This window comes from Fusarium sambucinum, chromosome I (assembly GCF_050947815.1).
Source record: "Fusarium sambucinum isolate potato_lamoka chromosome I, whole genome shotgun sequence".
Classification (NCBI taxonomy): Eukaryota; Fungi; Ascomycota; class Sordariomycetes; order Hypocreales; family Nectriaceae; genus Fusarium; species Fusarium sambucinum.
Genome location: NC_139294.1, coordinates 2,096,911 through 2,109,404, shown reverse-complemented (window position 1 = coordinate 2,109,404; position 12,494 = coordinate 2,096,911). Strand labels below are relative to the sequence as shown.

The window sequence follows — 12,494 nt, the reverse complement described above, 5'->3', positions numbered from 1 at the left end:
CCAGCCGTGTCCACGTGTTCATTGGATTTTCATCGCGTACTTGGCTCCATAGTTGGCTAATACTTAGTCCATGTTTACCTCGAGATCGTTTATGTATGTCTAGGAGAATAGAAAGCCACGAAGACGTGTAACCAAAGGGTGTCAAAAAGAACAAGCGAAAGTAGCATAGATTAACAGACTCCAGGGGGCGACTGCGATAATTTCTTTTATTGGGTTTTATATGATCACCCTTCTTTTCTTTCAATCACTCCGGGTGTTTAAGGAAGAGCAATGACCTCAACCTCAACATCGACGTTCTTGGGGAGAGTCTTAACAGCAACACAGCTGCGGGCTGGCTTGTGAGAGAACCACTTTTCGTACTCCGTGTTGATCTCCTACAATTGGTAAGTAATTGGAAGAACAGAGGCTTTCTGACAGGACTAACAGCAAAGTAGGACATGTCAGAAATGAAGACAGTAGTCTTGACGACCTTGGAAAGAGAAGAACCAGCCTCCTCGACGACAGCCTGGACGTTCTTGCAAGCCTGACGGGTTTGCTCAGTGATACCCTGAACAAGCTCGCCCTCAGGAGTGAGAGGAATCTGGCCAGAGCAGTAGATCATGTGGGGGGTCTTGATGGCTTGAGACTGTTTTGAAATTTGATGAGTGTTGTTTCTGTCAGTGAGGGGTAGCTTTAACATACGTAGGGGCCAAGCGCTTGAATATCGTCAGTAAGCATTATAGAAATCAAGAGTATAAGCAACTTACCCGCAGGGGCGTTCTTGGTGAAGACAATCTGCTGATCGGAAGACATTGTCGATTGGTGTCTGCTTGAACGTGTGAACTTTGCTGCTGTTATGACAATGGCCTGCTGACGAGGAGCTGTCCGGAGGGATGAAGTGATAAAGCGGGGAGCTCTACGAGCAACGAGAGAAAAAGACATTGTAGGACACAAACTGATATTGACAGTTGTTAACGTACCTGTAGTGTAGTTATGGATGAGGATGTAAAGTTGTCTGGAATTGGGTTCGGGAGTTAGCTAAGTGCAAGCAAGAGTTGAGGCAAGGTTTGGATGCCGTGTTTTGAACGAGAGCTTCCGGAGGTTCGGTGACTATTCGGAGGGGACCACCGAAGCTTATATAAGACACATAACACACCTTGAGAGAGTCAATTGGAATTGGTCATTGGCTGTTATTGTTAAGCTACTATCCTACGTACATACTGAATCAGTTAATTGCTGCTGCTGAGCTCCGTTGATCGGCTCACTGCAGGTCACTTTTGACATGTAGATCTGACGACGTCTACGGCAATGCCCCGCATTGCGCCCTCCGGACACGGCCCTCTTGATATTGGAAAATTGGCCGCGGGAAACATGAGAGACGAAATTAGTAGGTCGGTTTCAAGCATTTAGAATAGACTTATTGATCTATTTATTTTTACGCTTTAAGACTTAGGCTAACTTTTCTGTCACCCACTGGACGGTTTAAAGATTGATCCAAGGGTCGAAAGGGTCCAAAACACAGAGTAGAACCTCTTATTCTCATGATATAGACGGTTAAGGTGAGACTAATTCGTATAAGAGCCTCAGATAGTGTTCTTTGTGGTTGCGTCATAGTATAGCATCATGATAAACCTGACTTAAGACTATGAGAGATTTCCATATTCCTGATTGCAACTGTTTGTACAAATGGTCTTTTGTGTTCGGCTCTTTGTATATAGAATTTGGCAAACAAGGCAAAAGTAAGTCATTGCTTTGTTTCATGATAGTTGGTGGCTTTTACCTTGAGGGCAGGATCTAATACATTAGAGCCTTTGTTAAGAGATCCAACGGATCAGGACAGGCAAAAGATAATCGGAGACGGGTGTTTGGTACATAGAGCACGGGCTGTCTCTATTGAAGTCTCATTCAACCCCAGATTGAGGATAGCACCGTATTCTCCGAGCCTGGATCGTGATTCAAAGAGAAACAGTCTAGGTAGGTATGGCCCGGTGAAGGATGTCTAAGTTGTAGAAGGCTCTCTCACTATCCGTCCCATGGCATCAATATTCAATGGACAGAGTATTTGTACTTGTTCTGTGGCTCAATTGCCTCTAAGTCTCAATCAGCCCTGTACGGTGGCAGGTATCTTCTCTCCAAGCTGAAAGTTGGTAACAGTGGAGTCAATCAAGCCCAAACGCCGCGTAATTGGGCCTAGCTCCTATTGAATCCTCTAAGAAGACATGGAAGCAACAGCTGTCAAGTGGCTGAGAGCTACTAGATAAATGAGTGGGGTAGAAATCCAATCGATAGGTTCCATTGCTCCGTACCCCTGCGTCCATCCCCAAAGGACAGGCAGGACAGGGGGTAGACTAAAGCTAAGGTAAGAAAAAAAGAAGAGGCAAGCTGGCCAGGTTGTCCTCGACGGTAATTAGTGAGACTAGTAGCTCGTTCCCGTCTCGTCCCATCGCTGGATTGGATCTTGTCCTCAATAACTTCTTCCAAAGGGAGGCTTCTCTTTTTTTTTATTTCTACTTTATCAAACCGCCCCTTTTTCCTTTCCGTCTTCTTCTTTTTTGTCAATCTTAAAGAGGTGCACAATTCTTATTTGTGCAGTTACCTCTCCCTATCCTTCTCTCGCTCCTTTGTTTCCCTATTCCGTTTGCCCTTCTTTATCTATCTCTTGGTGTAACTCAGGGCACCTCTATCAAACCCCTGAGGTAAGTTTGAGACACGTCATTCCTCTGGGCCATCCGTGACATGTGTTTGCTCCATTGCGTGCAGTATAGTGCTGTACAATACTTGATACAAGCCATGGACTTCTCTCTTGCTTCAACTCCAGATCCGAAGCGTTTCTTGACTAACAGTCGCATCTATAGCTAACCGAGATCCATCATGGCTCGAAGCTCCTCGCCTACGCAGGGCAGCCTGCGACAGAGAGGCGCGCCATCAAAGAAACCCTCTGAAGAGTCTTTCAACCCCAACCCCGAGCTTGACAAACTTGCTAAGGCTGGTGCTCAACGGGCCGCTGCCCAGAGCGAGACCGAGTACAAGATTGGTCTTGCCATCATCACTGTCTTGTCCTTCGTGACTCGATTCTGGGGTATTAGCCACCCCAACGAGGTTGTCTTTGACGAGGTGCATTTCGGAAAGGTAAGCTTTGGATCGGATATCCCAATCATTAAGCACAATGGCTGACTTTGACTCTACAGTTCGCTTCCTACTACCTCGAGCGAACCTACTTCTTCGATGTCCACCCTCCTTTCGGCAAGCTCCTTTTCGCCTTTGTAGGCTGGCTGGTCGGTTACGATGGCCACTTCCACTTCGATAACATTGGCGACTCCTACATTGCGAACAAGGTCCCCTACGTGGCCTTCCGAGCTCTGCCTGCTACCCTCGGTGCTCTGACCGTCGCCGTTACATACCTCATCATGTGGGAGTCTGGCTACAGTCTTCCCGCTTGTGTCCTCGCCGCTGGTCTTCTTCTTCTTGACAACGCCCATATTGGACAGACCCGACTTATCCTCTTGGATGCTACCCTCGTTCTCGCTATGGCTTGTAGTCTTCTCTTTTACATCAAGTGGTACAAGCTCCGACATGAGCCCTTCTCCCGCAAGTGGTGGAAATGGCTTATTCTTACCGGTTTCGCTCTTTCTTGCGATATCTCGGTCAAGTACGTTGGCGTCTTTGCTTTCGTTACCATTGGCTGTGCCGTCGTTATCGATCTCTGGGATCTTCTGAACATCAACCGACCCGGCGGTGCTATCAGTATGCAAGAGTTCGGCAAGCACTTTGCTGCTCGTGCCTTTGGCCTGATCATCATGCCTTTCCTATTCTACCTCTTCTGGTTCCAGGTTCATTTCGCTGTTCTCTACCGATCCGGACCTGGTGACGACTTCATGACACCTGAATTCCAGGAGACCCTCAGCGACAACGTCATGCTGGCCAACGCGATCGACATTCAGTACTACGACAGCATCACTATCCGACACAAGGAGACCAAGACCTACCTCCACAGTCACGAGGACCGTTACCCCCTCCGATACGACGACGGCCGTGTTTCTAGCCAGGGCCAACAGATCACCGGTTACCCTTACAATGACACCAACAACTACTGGGAGATCTGGCCCGCTGACAACAGCAAGACTCCTGGCCGCATTGTCAAGAACCACGACCTGGTCCGTCTCCGCCACGTTGGTACTGACAAGATCCTGCTCTCTCACGATGTTGCCTCTCCTTACTACCCCACCAACCAGGAATTTACAGCTGTCACACCCGAAGAAGCTCTCGGCAAGCGCGAGAAGGAAACCCTCTTTGAGGTCCGCCTCGAGCACGGCAAGAAGAACCAAAACTTCAAGTCGGTTGCCGGTCACTTCAAGCTCATCCACAACCCAAGCAAGGTCGCTATGTGGACTCACACCAAGCCTCTGCCTGAGTGGGGTTACAAGCAGCAGGAGATCAACGGTAACAAGCAGATTGCGCCCAGCTCCAACGTCTGGATCGCTGAGGACATTGCTTCGCTTTCTGCCGATCACCCTCGTCGCCAGAAGCCCGAGCGCAAGGTCAAGTCTCTTCCCTTCCTCCAGAAGTGGTTCGAGCTTCAGCGCGCTATGTTCTACCACAACAGCAAGCTCACCAGCAGCCACCCCTATGCCAGCCATCCTTACCAGTGGCCTTTCCTGCTCCGCGGTGTCAGCTTCTGGACTCAGAGCGAGACCCGCCAGCAGATCTACTTCCTTGGTAACCCTGTTGGTTGGTGGTTGGCCAGCAGTCTTCTCGCCGTGTACGCCGGTATTCTTCTTGCTGATCAGGTCTCTCTTCGCCGTGGAATTGATGCACTGGACCGCCGTAAGTGAAGTTGCAATCCCTGTTCACGAATTTAATACTGACAGACTCAAGGTACCCGCTCTCGCCTGTATAACTCTACCGGCTTCTTCTTCCTGGCCTGGGCTACCCACTACTTCCCCTTCTTCCTCATGGGACGACAGCTTTTCTTGCATCATTACCTTCCAGCTCACCTTGCTTCTTGTCTTGTCGCCGGTGCTCTTCTCGAGTTCATCTTCAACTCGGAGCCTGCCGAGGAGATCACCATCAAAGACAAGAAGGGTCCTGTCGGCCCCAAGCACCACGTCACCGCCCGCGAGCGATTCTCTGGCCAGAGCATGGTTGGCGCTTGGGCCGCTTGTGGTGTTGTTTTGGCGCTGATCGTCGCTGGTTGGTACTTCTTCCTGCCCCTTACCTACGGTTACCCTGGTCTCTCTGTTGAGGCTATTCTTCGAAGGAAGTGGCTCGGATACGACCTGCACTTTGCCAAATAGATGGAGGTGCAGGTGGGTCATTGCATTGAGGTCCAAGAGGCTCAGGGAAGTGTGCGTGGATCTCATGATGGATTCTCCTGGGCCTCGATTATGGCTTACAGAGTCATCATGGCATTGATCAATGGAAGAAATGCTGGGTGTCAATGGAGAAACGAACCATTAGTACTTGGCGAAGCTAATCTCTCAATTTCCTCTTGACGAAATGTAAACTGTTGAAGATATAAAGAAGCTAGCCTGATATTTCTTTAAGTACTTGAACGAATTGATCATGGAAGAATTGAAACGTCCATTATAATGAGTGAATTGGTTTGACCCGATTTGGCAGGATAGCTTTAGCCCCTGTAAACCGACAGACTAAAAATATGTACCCCGGATCATCGTCAGTGAGTCATGGTCTGGCATTTGAAGGTCCAATAGCTCGATGATGTGCGTGTGTTTTAACATGTAGATATTTGTATAAAACGTCAAAGTCATTGTAAAAGAGCCCCTCATGCGGGAATGACATCCCTGTCATGACGCTGTTGTAGGGCGGGCTATCAGAAAGGCTGAACCCCAATGGGTACTGTAATATACTGTACTCCAGTAGTTGATGTGATCTGCCTACAGGTAGGTAGGTACATAAGCAAGGGATGCATACTTTGTCCTCTTTAAACATCAGTCAGATTCGATGATTTTTCCTTAGATGATATTCCGCAATTCCTCTGTCTAAACTCGTCGCACGGTATATACTTACCTGTTTCAACACCAATCAGGCCATTACAATGCTGCTTCGCTGTCATCCTCATCGCGAATAAGGAATCATGGTCTCTCGTACGAACCGCCTCTACTTCCGTCGCCTCCTCCGCTCGCGCTTCCCAAAGATCGTTTTGGTCCTCTTAATTCTCGTAAATATCCTTGACGTTTTTCGCATCCACAAAAACCTCCTAGATGCCGACCACACGCCTGCTCCGAAGCTCTCGCAGCCCCCGGAGCGAATCTACATCGCCAGCATGCACTTCAACAACGAGCGCGTGATACGAGACAATTGGGCTCCGGCGGTGATCGAGCTTTCCAAGACTCTAGGGAAAGAAAACGTATTTGTTAGCGTGTACGAGAGCGGGAGCTGGGACAACACAAAGCACGAGCTGAACAAGATGGCGCTGGAGCTTCAAAATATGGGGGTGCCACATCGCGTGGACATGTCAGATACGACACATAAGGATGAGATTGAGAATCCGGATAAAGGCGAGGGCTGGATTGATACGCCGAGAGGGAAGCGCGAGTTGAGAAGGATACCGTTTTTGGCCAAGTTGAGAAACAGGACATTGAAAGACCTGATTGCTTTGCAGAAGAAGGGCGAGCATTTCGACAAAGTTCTCTTTCTCAACGATGTTGTCTTTACGGTATGTCACTTCTTGCCGTAGGCGCACAACTTCTCACACAATTTCAGATCGACGATATCCTCAAGCTGTTGGGTACAAATGGCGGCGATTACGCTGCGGCTTGTTCATTGGACTTCTCGAGGCCGCCAGAGTACTATGATACATTTGCGCTGAGAGATACCTCTGGCTATGCGCATGCGATGCACACGTGGCCCTACTTTAAATCGAGCGTTTCCAGAAATGCACTCGTTAACCATCTAGATGCCGTGCCAGTTTCGAGTTGCTGGAACGGAATTGGTCCGTTCAATACCCCTGGGTCGAGATTACAATAACTGATACTATCTTAGTTGCCATGCCTACTGAGCCTTTCACTTCATCCTCAAAACTCCGATTCCGCGGCATTCCGGATTCTCTAGCAAAACATCATCTGGAAGGCTGCGAGTGTTGTTTGATTCACGCAGATAACCCTCTCACGAAAACAAGAGGTGTATATCTTAACCCTCGTGTTCGTGTAGGTTACAACTCGGCCGCATACAAGGCCGTGCATCCCGAGCAAGGTGCTTGGGTGTCTACATGGCAGATCTTCTCTGGCCTTTGGATCAATCGCGTCATGCGATGGGTCTCAGCGCCCTTTGACTCCTGGGTGGTGAGAAAGCGTGTGGCGGCATGGGAGAAGGAAGGCATGGGGAGGCGAGAACCTGGTGAGTTTTGTTTGATTAACGAGATGCAGGTTCTTGTTGAGCGAGGTTGGGCACATGTTTAGTTAGATATGGCTTAAAAGATCACATTGCAAGAAAAAAGAGGGAAAGTCCCAAGATACCCATAGAGATAAAAATTGAAAGAGATGGCTCAGCCTCTATTTGAGAACATTCAAACGACATGTCCATGAAACAAAAATCAGCCGATAACCTACCAGAAACGTCAGAAACTTCGACTCAAATAATACTTTACCAGTCATGGGCCAGCCATAACTTCTTGCTTGAGGTCCAGCTCAAACGCCGATATTCCTGAGTTGTGGCAACCAAGGGTCCAGCCCTCTGCATTGCCAACTCATCTCTTCTCTAGCACAACTTCCTCGCCTGAAGACCTGTCTAAGCAAGACTTTGTGCATCATTCCCTTTAACTGAACAGTCAGCCAGGTCGACGGAGGGTGAGTGCCTCTCTTGCACGTCTTGGTTCTGGTTTCGGTTGAGTTCAGGAAATGTGACCAGAGTGGCTCTTCCTACTCTGGTCGCTCGTCATGCAAGCAAGACGATATCTTCCTCTTGCTGCTCGAGTTCAGGAAATGTGACCAGAGTGGCTCTTCCTACTCTGGTCAGTCGCGTTGCTTGCACAACGATGTCCTCCTCGTCATCTTCTCCATAGGTCTCATCTTGCGAGTGAGTTGCAAGAACCGAGGAAGAGTCACAAGCAGAAGTAACAGAACTCTCTGAGTCTGAGCCCGATGAGAAATCTTCCGTTGAGGGATCGACAATAAGCGCAACTTGGGATCGAATAGCTTGACGTGGGTCATCGTGGACAATGTGAATAGACCGGCGTGGCCAAGGATTCCAGGTCATAATCTCTATGTCCTCGGGCTCACGGCCATTAGTAAAAGACCCCCTAATTGAGTGCGAGGAGGGGGGCGCTGGGCGTTCGGGTTGAAAGGGGGCGTTCCAGTAAGACTGAATTTGAGACTCGTCGAGCCGGGTAGCCTTTCCACGTCGGTCTTTAGGATAGGGCGATGGTTGCGGTGCTCTGTACCTACTTTCACTGGTAGTGCTTGTAAGATCAACGGTATACCAATTATCAGAGTCTCTCTCATACTTTGGTTTGGTCCTAAGAACTGAAGGTTCAGGTGAAGACTTACCAGAGAAGAATCGCCAAGCCTGCTTCAAGGCTGATACTCGGTGTGGGCGGGATTTGTCGATCTCATCCTGAGGATTTTCTCGAGCCTGTGGAGCGAGACTACCACTACCGCCAGGCGTATTGAGTGGTGTTTCCATTGCCCCTCTTGGATCAGGGCAGAGTGTTATTGCCTTAGGGTGTTCTTCTTGTCGTCGTCCAGCGACGATGGAAGCCTGGTTCTTTACAGAAGGAGACATTTTGATGAAGAGACTGAAGCAGGGAAAGATGAACGACAATGCCATGATGGGCAAACAGTGAAAGATGTTTCGCTTTAAAAGGATGTGGTACGTCTCCTATACTAATGTAGAACAAACTGTTCAAAATAAGTTGTTCAGCAGGATACGTGCGTGAGATCCCATTGTATTAGTACTGCATGTGTTTGTTCGTTGTCACGATAAATGGACAAAGGGGTGTGTGCAAGACTTTGCCTAGAAGTTCTGTTATGATAGTCTGGCTGTTCTTTGGTGTCATAGAACAAGAGAATGCCCAACGGCTTTGTTCAGATTCCCATCACTCTTGTAAAAGTGTTAACTACCAGGATAACTCCATGGCCACTTGTTTCATACATCAGAAGGTTTAGTATAAGTAATTTCAGACACCCGTAAGGATGTCTTTCAGCTTTCGAGACACCTTTACTACAGATTCCCCTAACCACTTACACAGTTGACGACGAACACGAATCTCAAACCACCAAAGGCGTACGTACATCTTCGTGCTTCTTTACGTTAAACAGTACCCTGTATACTACTGCTGTCACCACACTTTGCCCAACATGTGTAAATATCACATCCGCAACTACACGTCTTGTCGACACAACAAGCTCATTCGAAAGGAGAGTTGTTGGCAGGATCAGATGGAGGGTTGCTTTTCCTGCTTCTCACTGTCCTCCTGGTTGTACCCCAGCGGTACTCATTTGAAGGTCACAATCCACACGACCATGACTGGATCATGCCATGTGTGTGACAAATATCAGAGGAACAATACTCGCCGAGACTATGGCAACTTTGTCACACAGTCATCTTATGGTGTTGAAAGCTCTCAGGGAGCGGGACAGACGCAGGCGTCTGATTACTCGTGTGGAGGTTTGAACGAGCGTCCGGTGAGAACCCCTGACAGAACTTACCAGCCTGATGGCTATCAAGCGGAGGCCCAGATGAGCTATCCTTCTCCGCAGCAGAGAGAAACCGGATCTTTGCAGATTCCTTCCTACGGGTACGCCAGGCAACTTCATCGTGCTCGCTTTGTTGCCCAGCCTTCCAGATTGCAGGTAAGTCATGGAAGAGACGGAATTGAACTGACAAACCTCCAGGCTCCTTCTAACCGTCAGAATAACAACAGAAGTGTCAACAACTTTTCGGGCCCCAGCCCCTATGAGTTGGAGGTTTCTTTCGGCAACAGGGAAAGCTTCCGTGTGAAGAGCAGAAGCCTGACGGCAACGCCACGCCGCACTCACACAGAGCCTAGCCAACACGAGCTTCAAGTTTCGCCCAGCAACAGCGACAATGCTCGTTCACTGAGCGAGCATCAAGAGGGTACTCGGGACGACACTGGCAACAATCGTTCGGAACGTCCTCGTCACCAGTTCCGTCGCGGAAACATGGATGTAATGGATCGCCTTCCTCGCCCCGCGCCAAGCCCTATAGATGGCGAGCGTCCTCCGGTCAATAACAGAGTTGCAGCGTTGCGAGGCGAACGACGTACTAGGTCGTCCAAGTCATCCAAGCCGTCCAGGCCGTCCAGGCCGTCTAGGCCAGATTTACCAGTCGACCGCTCTCAGACGGTTTCACCACTCACTGAGAGTGATCTGAGTGCACCATTTGTTCATATCCCCGAGTACGATGAATACCCCGAGTACCCTCCGTTCATCTAGATCTTGAGATTAGGGTGGGTGGAGTTGGAGGAATGTTGGGTGTTTTGGGAATTGGCTGGCGTATGGATTGTGATGTTTTCTCATTTGAATAAAGACTGGTGGGGTACAAATCGAAATTGAATTTTTGATAAAATTTTGCGTCTCTTTGTTGAGTTTTCAATGGTGAAGTAAAATGCATAAGAATAAAATACAATGGTACCAACAGACTGGTCACGCCTAAACTAAGATCAGCCGTGTTAATGAATGTATTGTTTGATCTCGTTTCCTAATAGTCAATATATGATATTAATGCAATTATTATTATATAGGCCAGTCCCAGGCTTTCAGTTCGTGCCGAAAACCCAATAGCTGAAAGATCTTTCATGTTCTGCATATTAGATCCAATTTTGCCAAAGTGAGTTATATGATCTACTACCCATAAAAAAGACGGTAGCAAGATGATATGAGCCAAAACCTTTAAAGCAAGCGAGTATACGATCGTTACAAGGATTTAGCATTCACAGACCATCAAACCTGATAATATTGACCAATAAAGGGTCACAATTCTCGGGTGTTTTGATCAAGAGGTTTACAGGGACCGAGCAATCCAAAATAAACTCGTTACGAAAGTTCTTGGAGCTTGTTTGTGTAAACGGCAAAAATAGGACTGTCAAGAGACCAGTCGCACAGGGATGAGGGAAAAGAAAACAATCAGTTTCAGCTGATGTCACTGGTTAGTCTAGTCCTTGGTATCTAAAATGCATACGTATCCTTTGCGGACCAGAAATACGGGTGCCTTGAGAATGGGGTTCACCACTCGAGGCATCCAAATATGTCCCCGGTCTGGGATAGGCTGCTCGATAAAGTAAGCTCCCATTGGCCCGTGGTAGGGACATTTCAAAGTTGACGACAACATAAATAGGACTATAGTGGTGTTGGATGTACAAAGAGTCCTGATGGAATGAACAAATGAATGCAGGGGCTTGCTAAAATGTCGCGCTTGCGTGGAGACTTACGTAGATATGGTTATTTTGGTCAAAAGTGTATGTTTGATTGCGTACGCGCGCATCTGTTCTGTTGAAACTAGATAGATGACAGAATTCCTAAGCTTGGCATCGGTCTAGATGGCAATACGATGGCTTCATACGAAAGCCCCCTCTACAAAAAGGAACCTTTGCATATTTCCACAAATGATATGCTAGCATGCCAGGACTTGCAGTCTGTACTATGTACTATGTAAACAGGTGATAAATCAATGCAAGTTTCAAAAGCCGGCGGCAATGATGACTCTTCTGATCGAGGGAATGCTTCTCAAGAGCATTGTTTGGCTGTGGCGGATACTGACCGATGGATCTAGCACAACGGCCTCAGTCTGGGATGCATGCTTCAGGACAAAACCTCTGAAGGGTTAGCAGTGCGATGAGATGCGAATGCAATGTAACTGTTGAGTGATGGGGGTCCACGGTCTAGGACCCGAAAGGGAAATCGCCGGCCATTGAGTCAACGGTGACATGACAATCGTTTTACCAACCCCTGCACCAAGAAGCAGCCCTATGCGTGGAGCAAATGCGAGGACGAACCTGGTCGATTGGCCGTGGGTCCGCGCTATGGAGACGGCGTTGGTGGTGCAGCACTGCAGTATGGATGGACACGGGGACAGGAACCAGACCAGTCAAGGAGAATTCTTTTGAGACTGAAAGCTTTGGTCTGGTGTTCGTTCCCGATCCGAGGACAAGGACAAGCGAGGATGCTCGATAGCTGGGCACGGTGTGAGTCGTCGTGTCCACTTTCATGGAAGGATCTCTATTTGTGACGATCATGCCTTGATTCAGTCGAGTCTGTTTATCTGCTGCTCAAAGGGTCTGGGGACGATAATGCATGCATGTCCTGATGTCTTGGTTGTTGGCGAGTTCCCCTCTCAATCAAGCTCAAGTTCCGTTCCTAACATGGTGGATTAAAACAATTCGAGATCCAAATTATGCAAGTTAAAAATTCCAACAATTCAATGCAGTCAAGAGGGTTGCAAAGAGGCAGCGCAACGCCATTGCAGGCACAGCCGTCAAAGAGGGCTGAGGTGGAGGGTCAAAATGCAATGCATCAATCAATTCAAGTACAGTGTGCATT

At 48.3% G+C, this 12,494-nt stretch overlaps 5 protein-coding genes across 5 annotated transcripts; 3 read left to right on the top strand and 2 right to left on the bottom strand.

The window, feature by feature from the left end:
• Window positions 1–257: 257 nt before the first annotated feature.
• Window positions 258–921, bottom strand: FSST1_003422 (YjgF/Yer057p/UK114 family; the record flags this gene model as incomplete). Its single annotated transcript, XM_083229504.1, has 4 exons — window positions 258–374; window positions 425–625; window positions 682–695; window positions 747–921. The coding sequence occupies 4 exons, from the start codon at window positions 919–921 to the stop codon at window positions 258–260; spliced, it is 507 nt and encodes a 168-aa protein (XP_083086852.1).
• Window positions 922–2,850: 1,929 nt separating this feature from the next.
• On the top strand, window positions 2,851–5,273 carry FSST1_003421 (dolichyl-phosphate-mannose-protein mannosyltransferase; the record flags this gene model as incomplete). The annotated part of the gene is made up of 3 exons (XM_083229503.1): window positions 2,851–3,108; window positions 3,168–4,803; window positions 4,855–5,273. The coding sequence occupies 3 exons, from the start codon at window positions 2,851–2,853 to the stop codon at window positions 5,271–5,273; spliced, it is 2,313 nt and encodes a 770-aa protein (XP_083086851.1).
• Window positions 5,274–6,073: 800 nt separating this feature from the next.
• On the top strand, window positions 6,074–7,397 carry FSST1_003420 (cryptococcal mannosyltransferase 1-domain-containing protein; the record flags this gene model as incomplete). Its single annotated transcript, XM_083229502.1, has 3 exons — window positions 6,074–6,655; window positions 6,703–6,931; window positions 6,982–7,397. The coding sequence occupies 3 exons, from the start codon at window positions 6,074–6,076 to the stop codon at window positions 7,395–7,397; spliced, it is 1,227 nt and encodes a 408-aa protein (XP_083086850.1).
• Window positions 7,398–7,725: 328 nt separating this feature from the next.
• On the bottom strand, window positions 7,726–8,718 carry FSST1_003419 (uncharacterized protein; the record flags this gene model as incomplete). The annotated part of the gene is made up of 2 exons (XM_083229501.1): window positions 7,726–7,812; window positions 7,945–8,718. The coding sequence occupies 2 exons, from the start codon at window positions 8,716–8,718 to the stop codon at window positions 7,726–7,728; spliced, it is 861 nt and encodes a 286-aa protein (XP_083086849.1).
• A 740-nt stretch (window positions 8,719–9,458) lies between these two features.
• FSST1_003418 (uncharacterized protein) lies at window positions 9,459–10,391 on the top strand (the record flags this gene model as incomplete). Its single annotated transcript, XM_083229499.1, has 2 exons — window positions 9,459–9,788; window positions 9,831–10,391. The coding sequence occupies 2 exons, from the start codon at window positions 9,459–9,461 to the stop codon at window positions 10,389–10,391; spliced, it is 891 nt and encodes a 296-aa protein (XP_083086848.1).
• Between the last annotated feature and the right edge of the window lie 2,103 nt (window positions 10,392–12,494).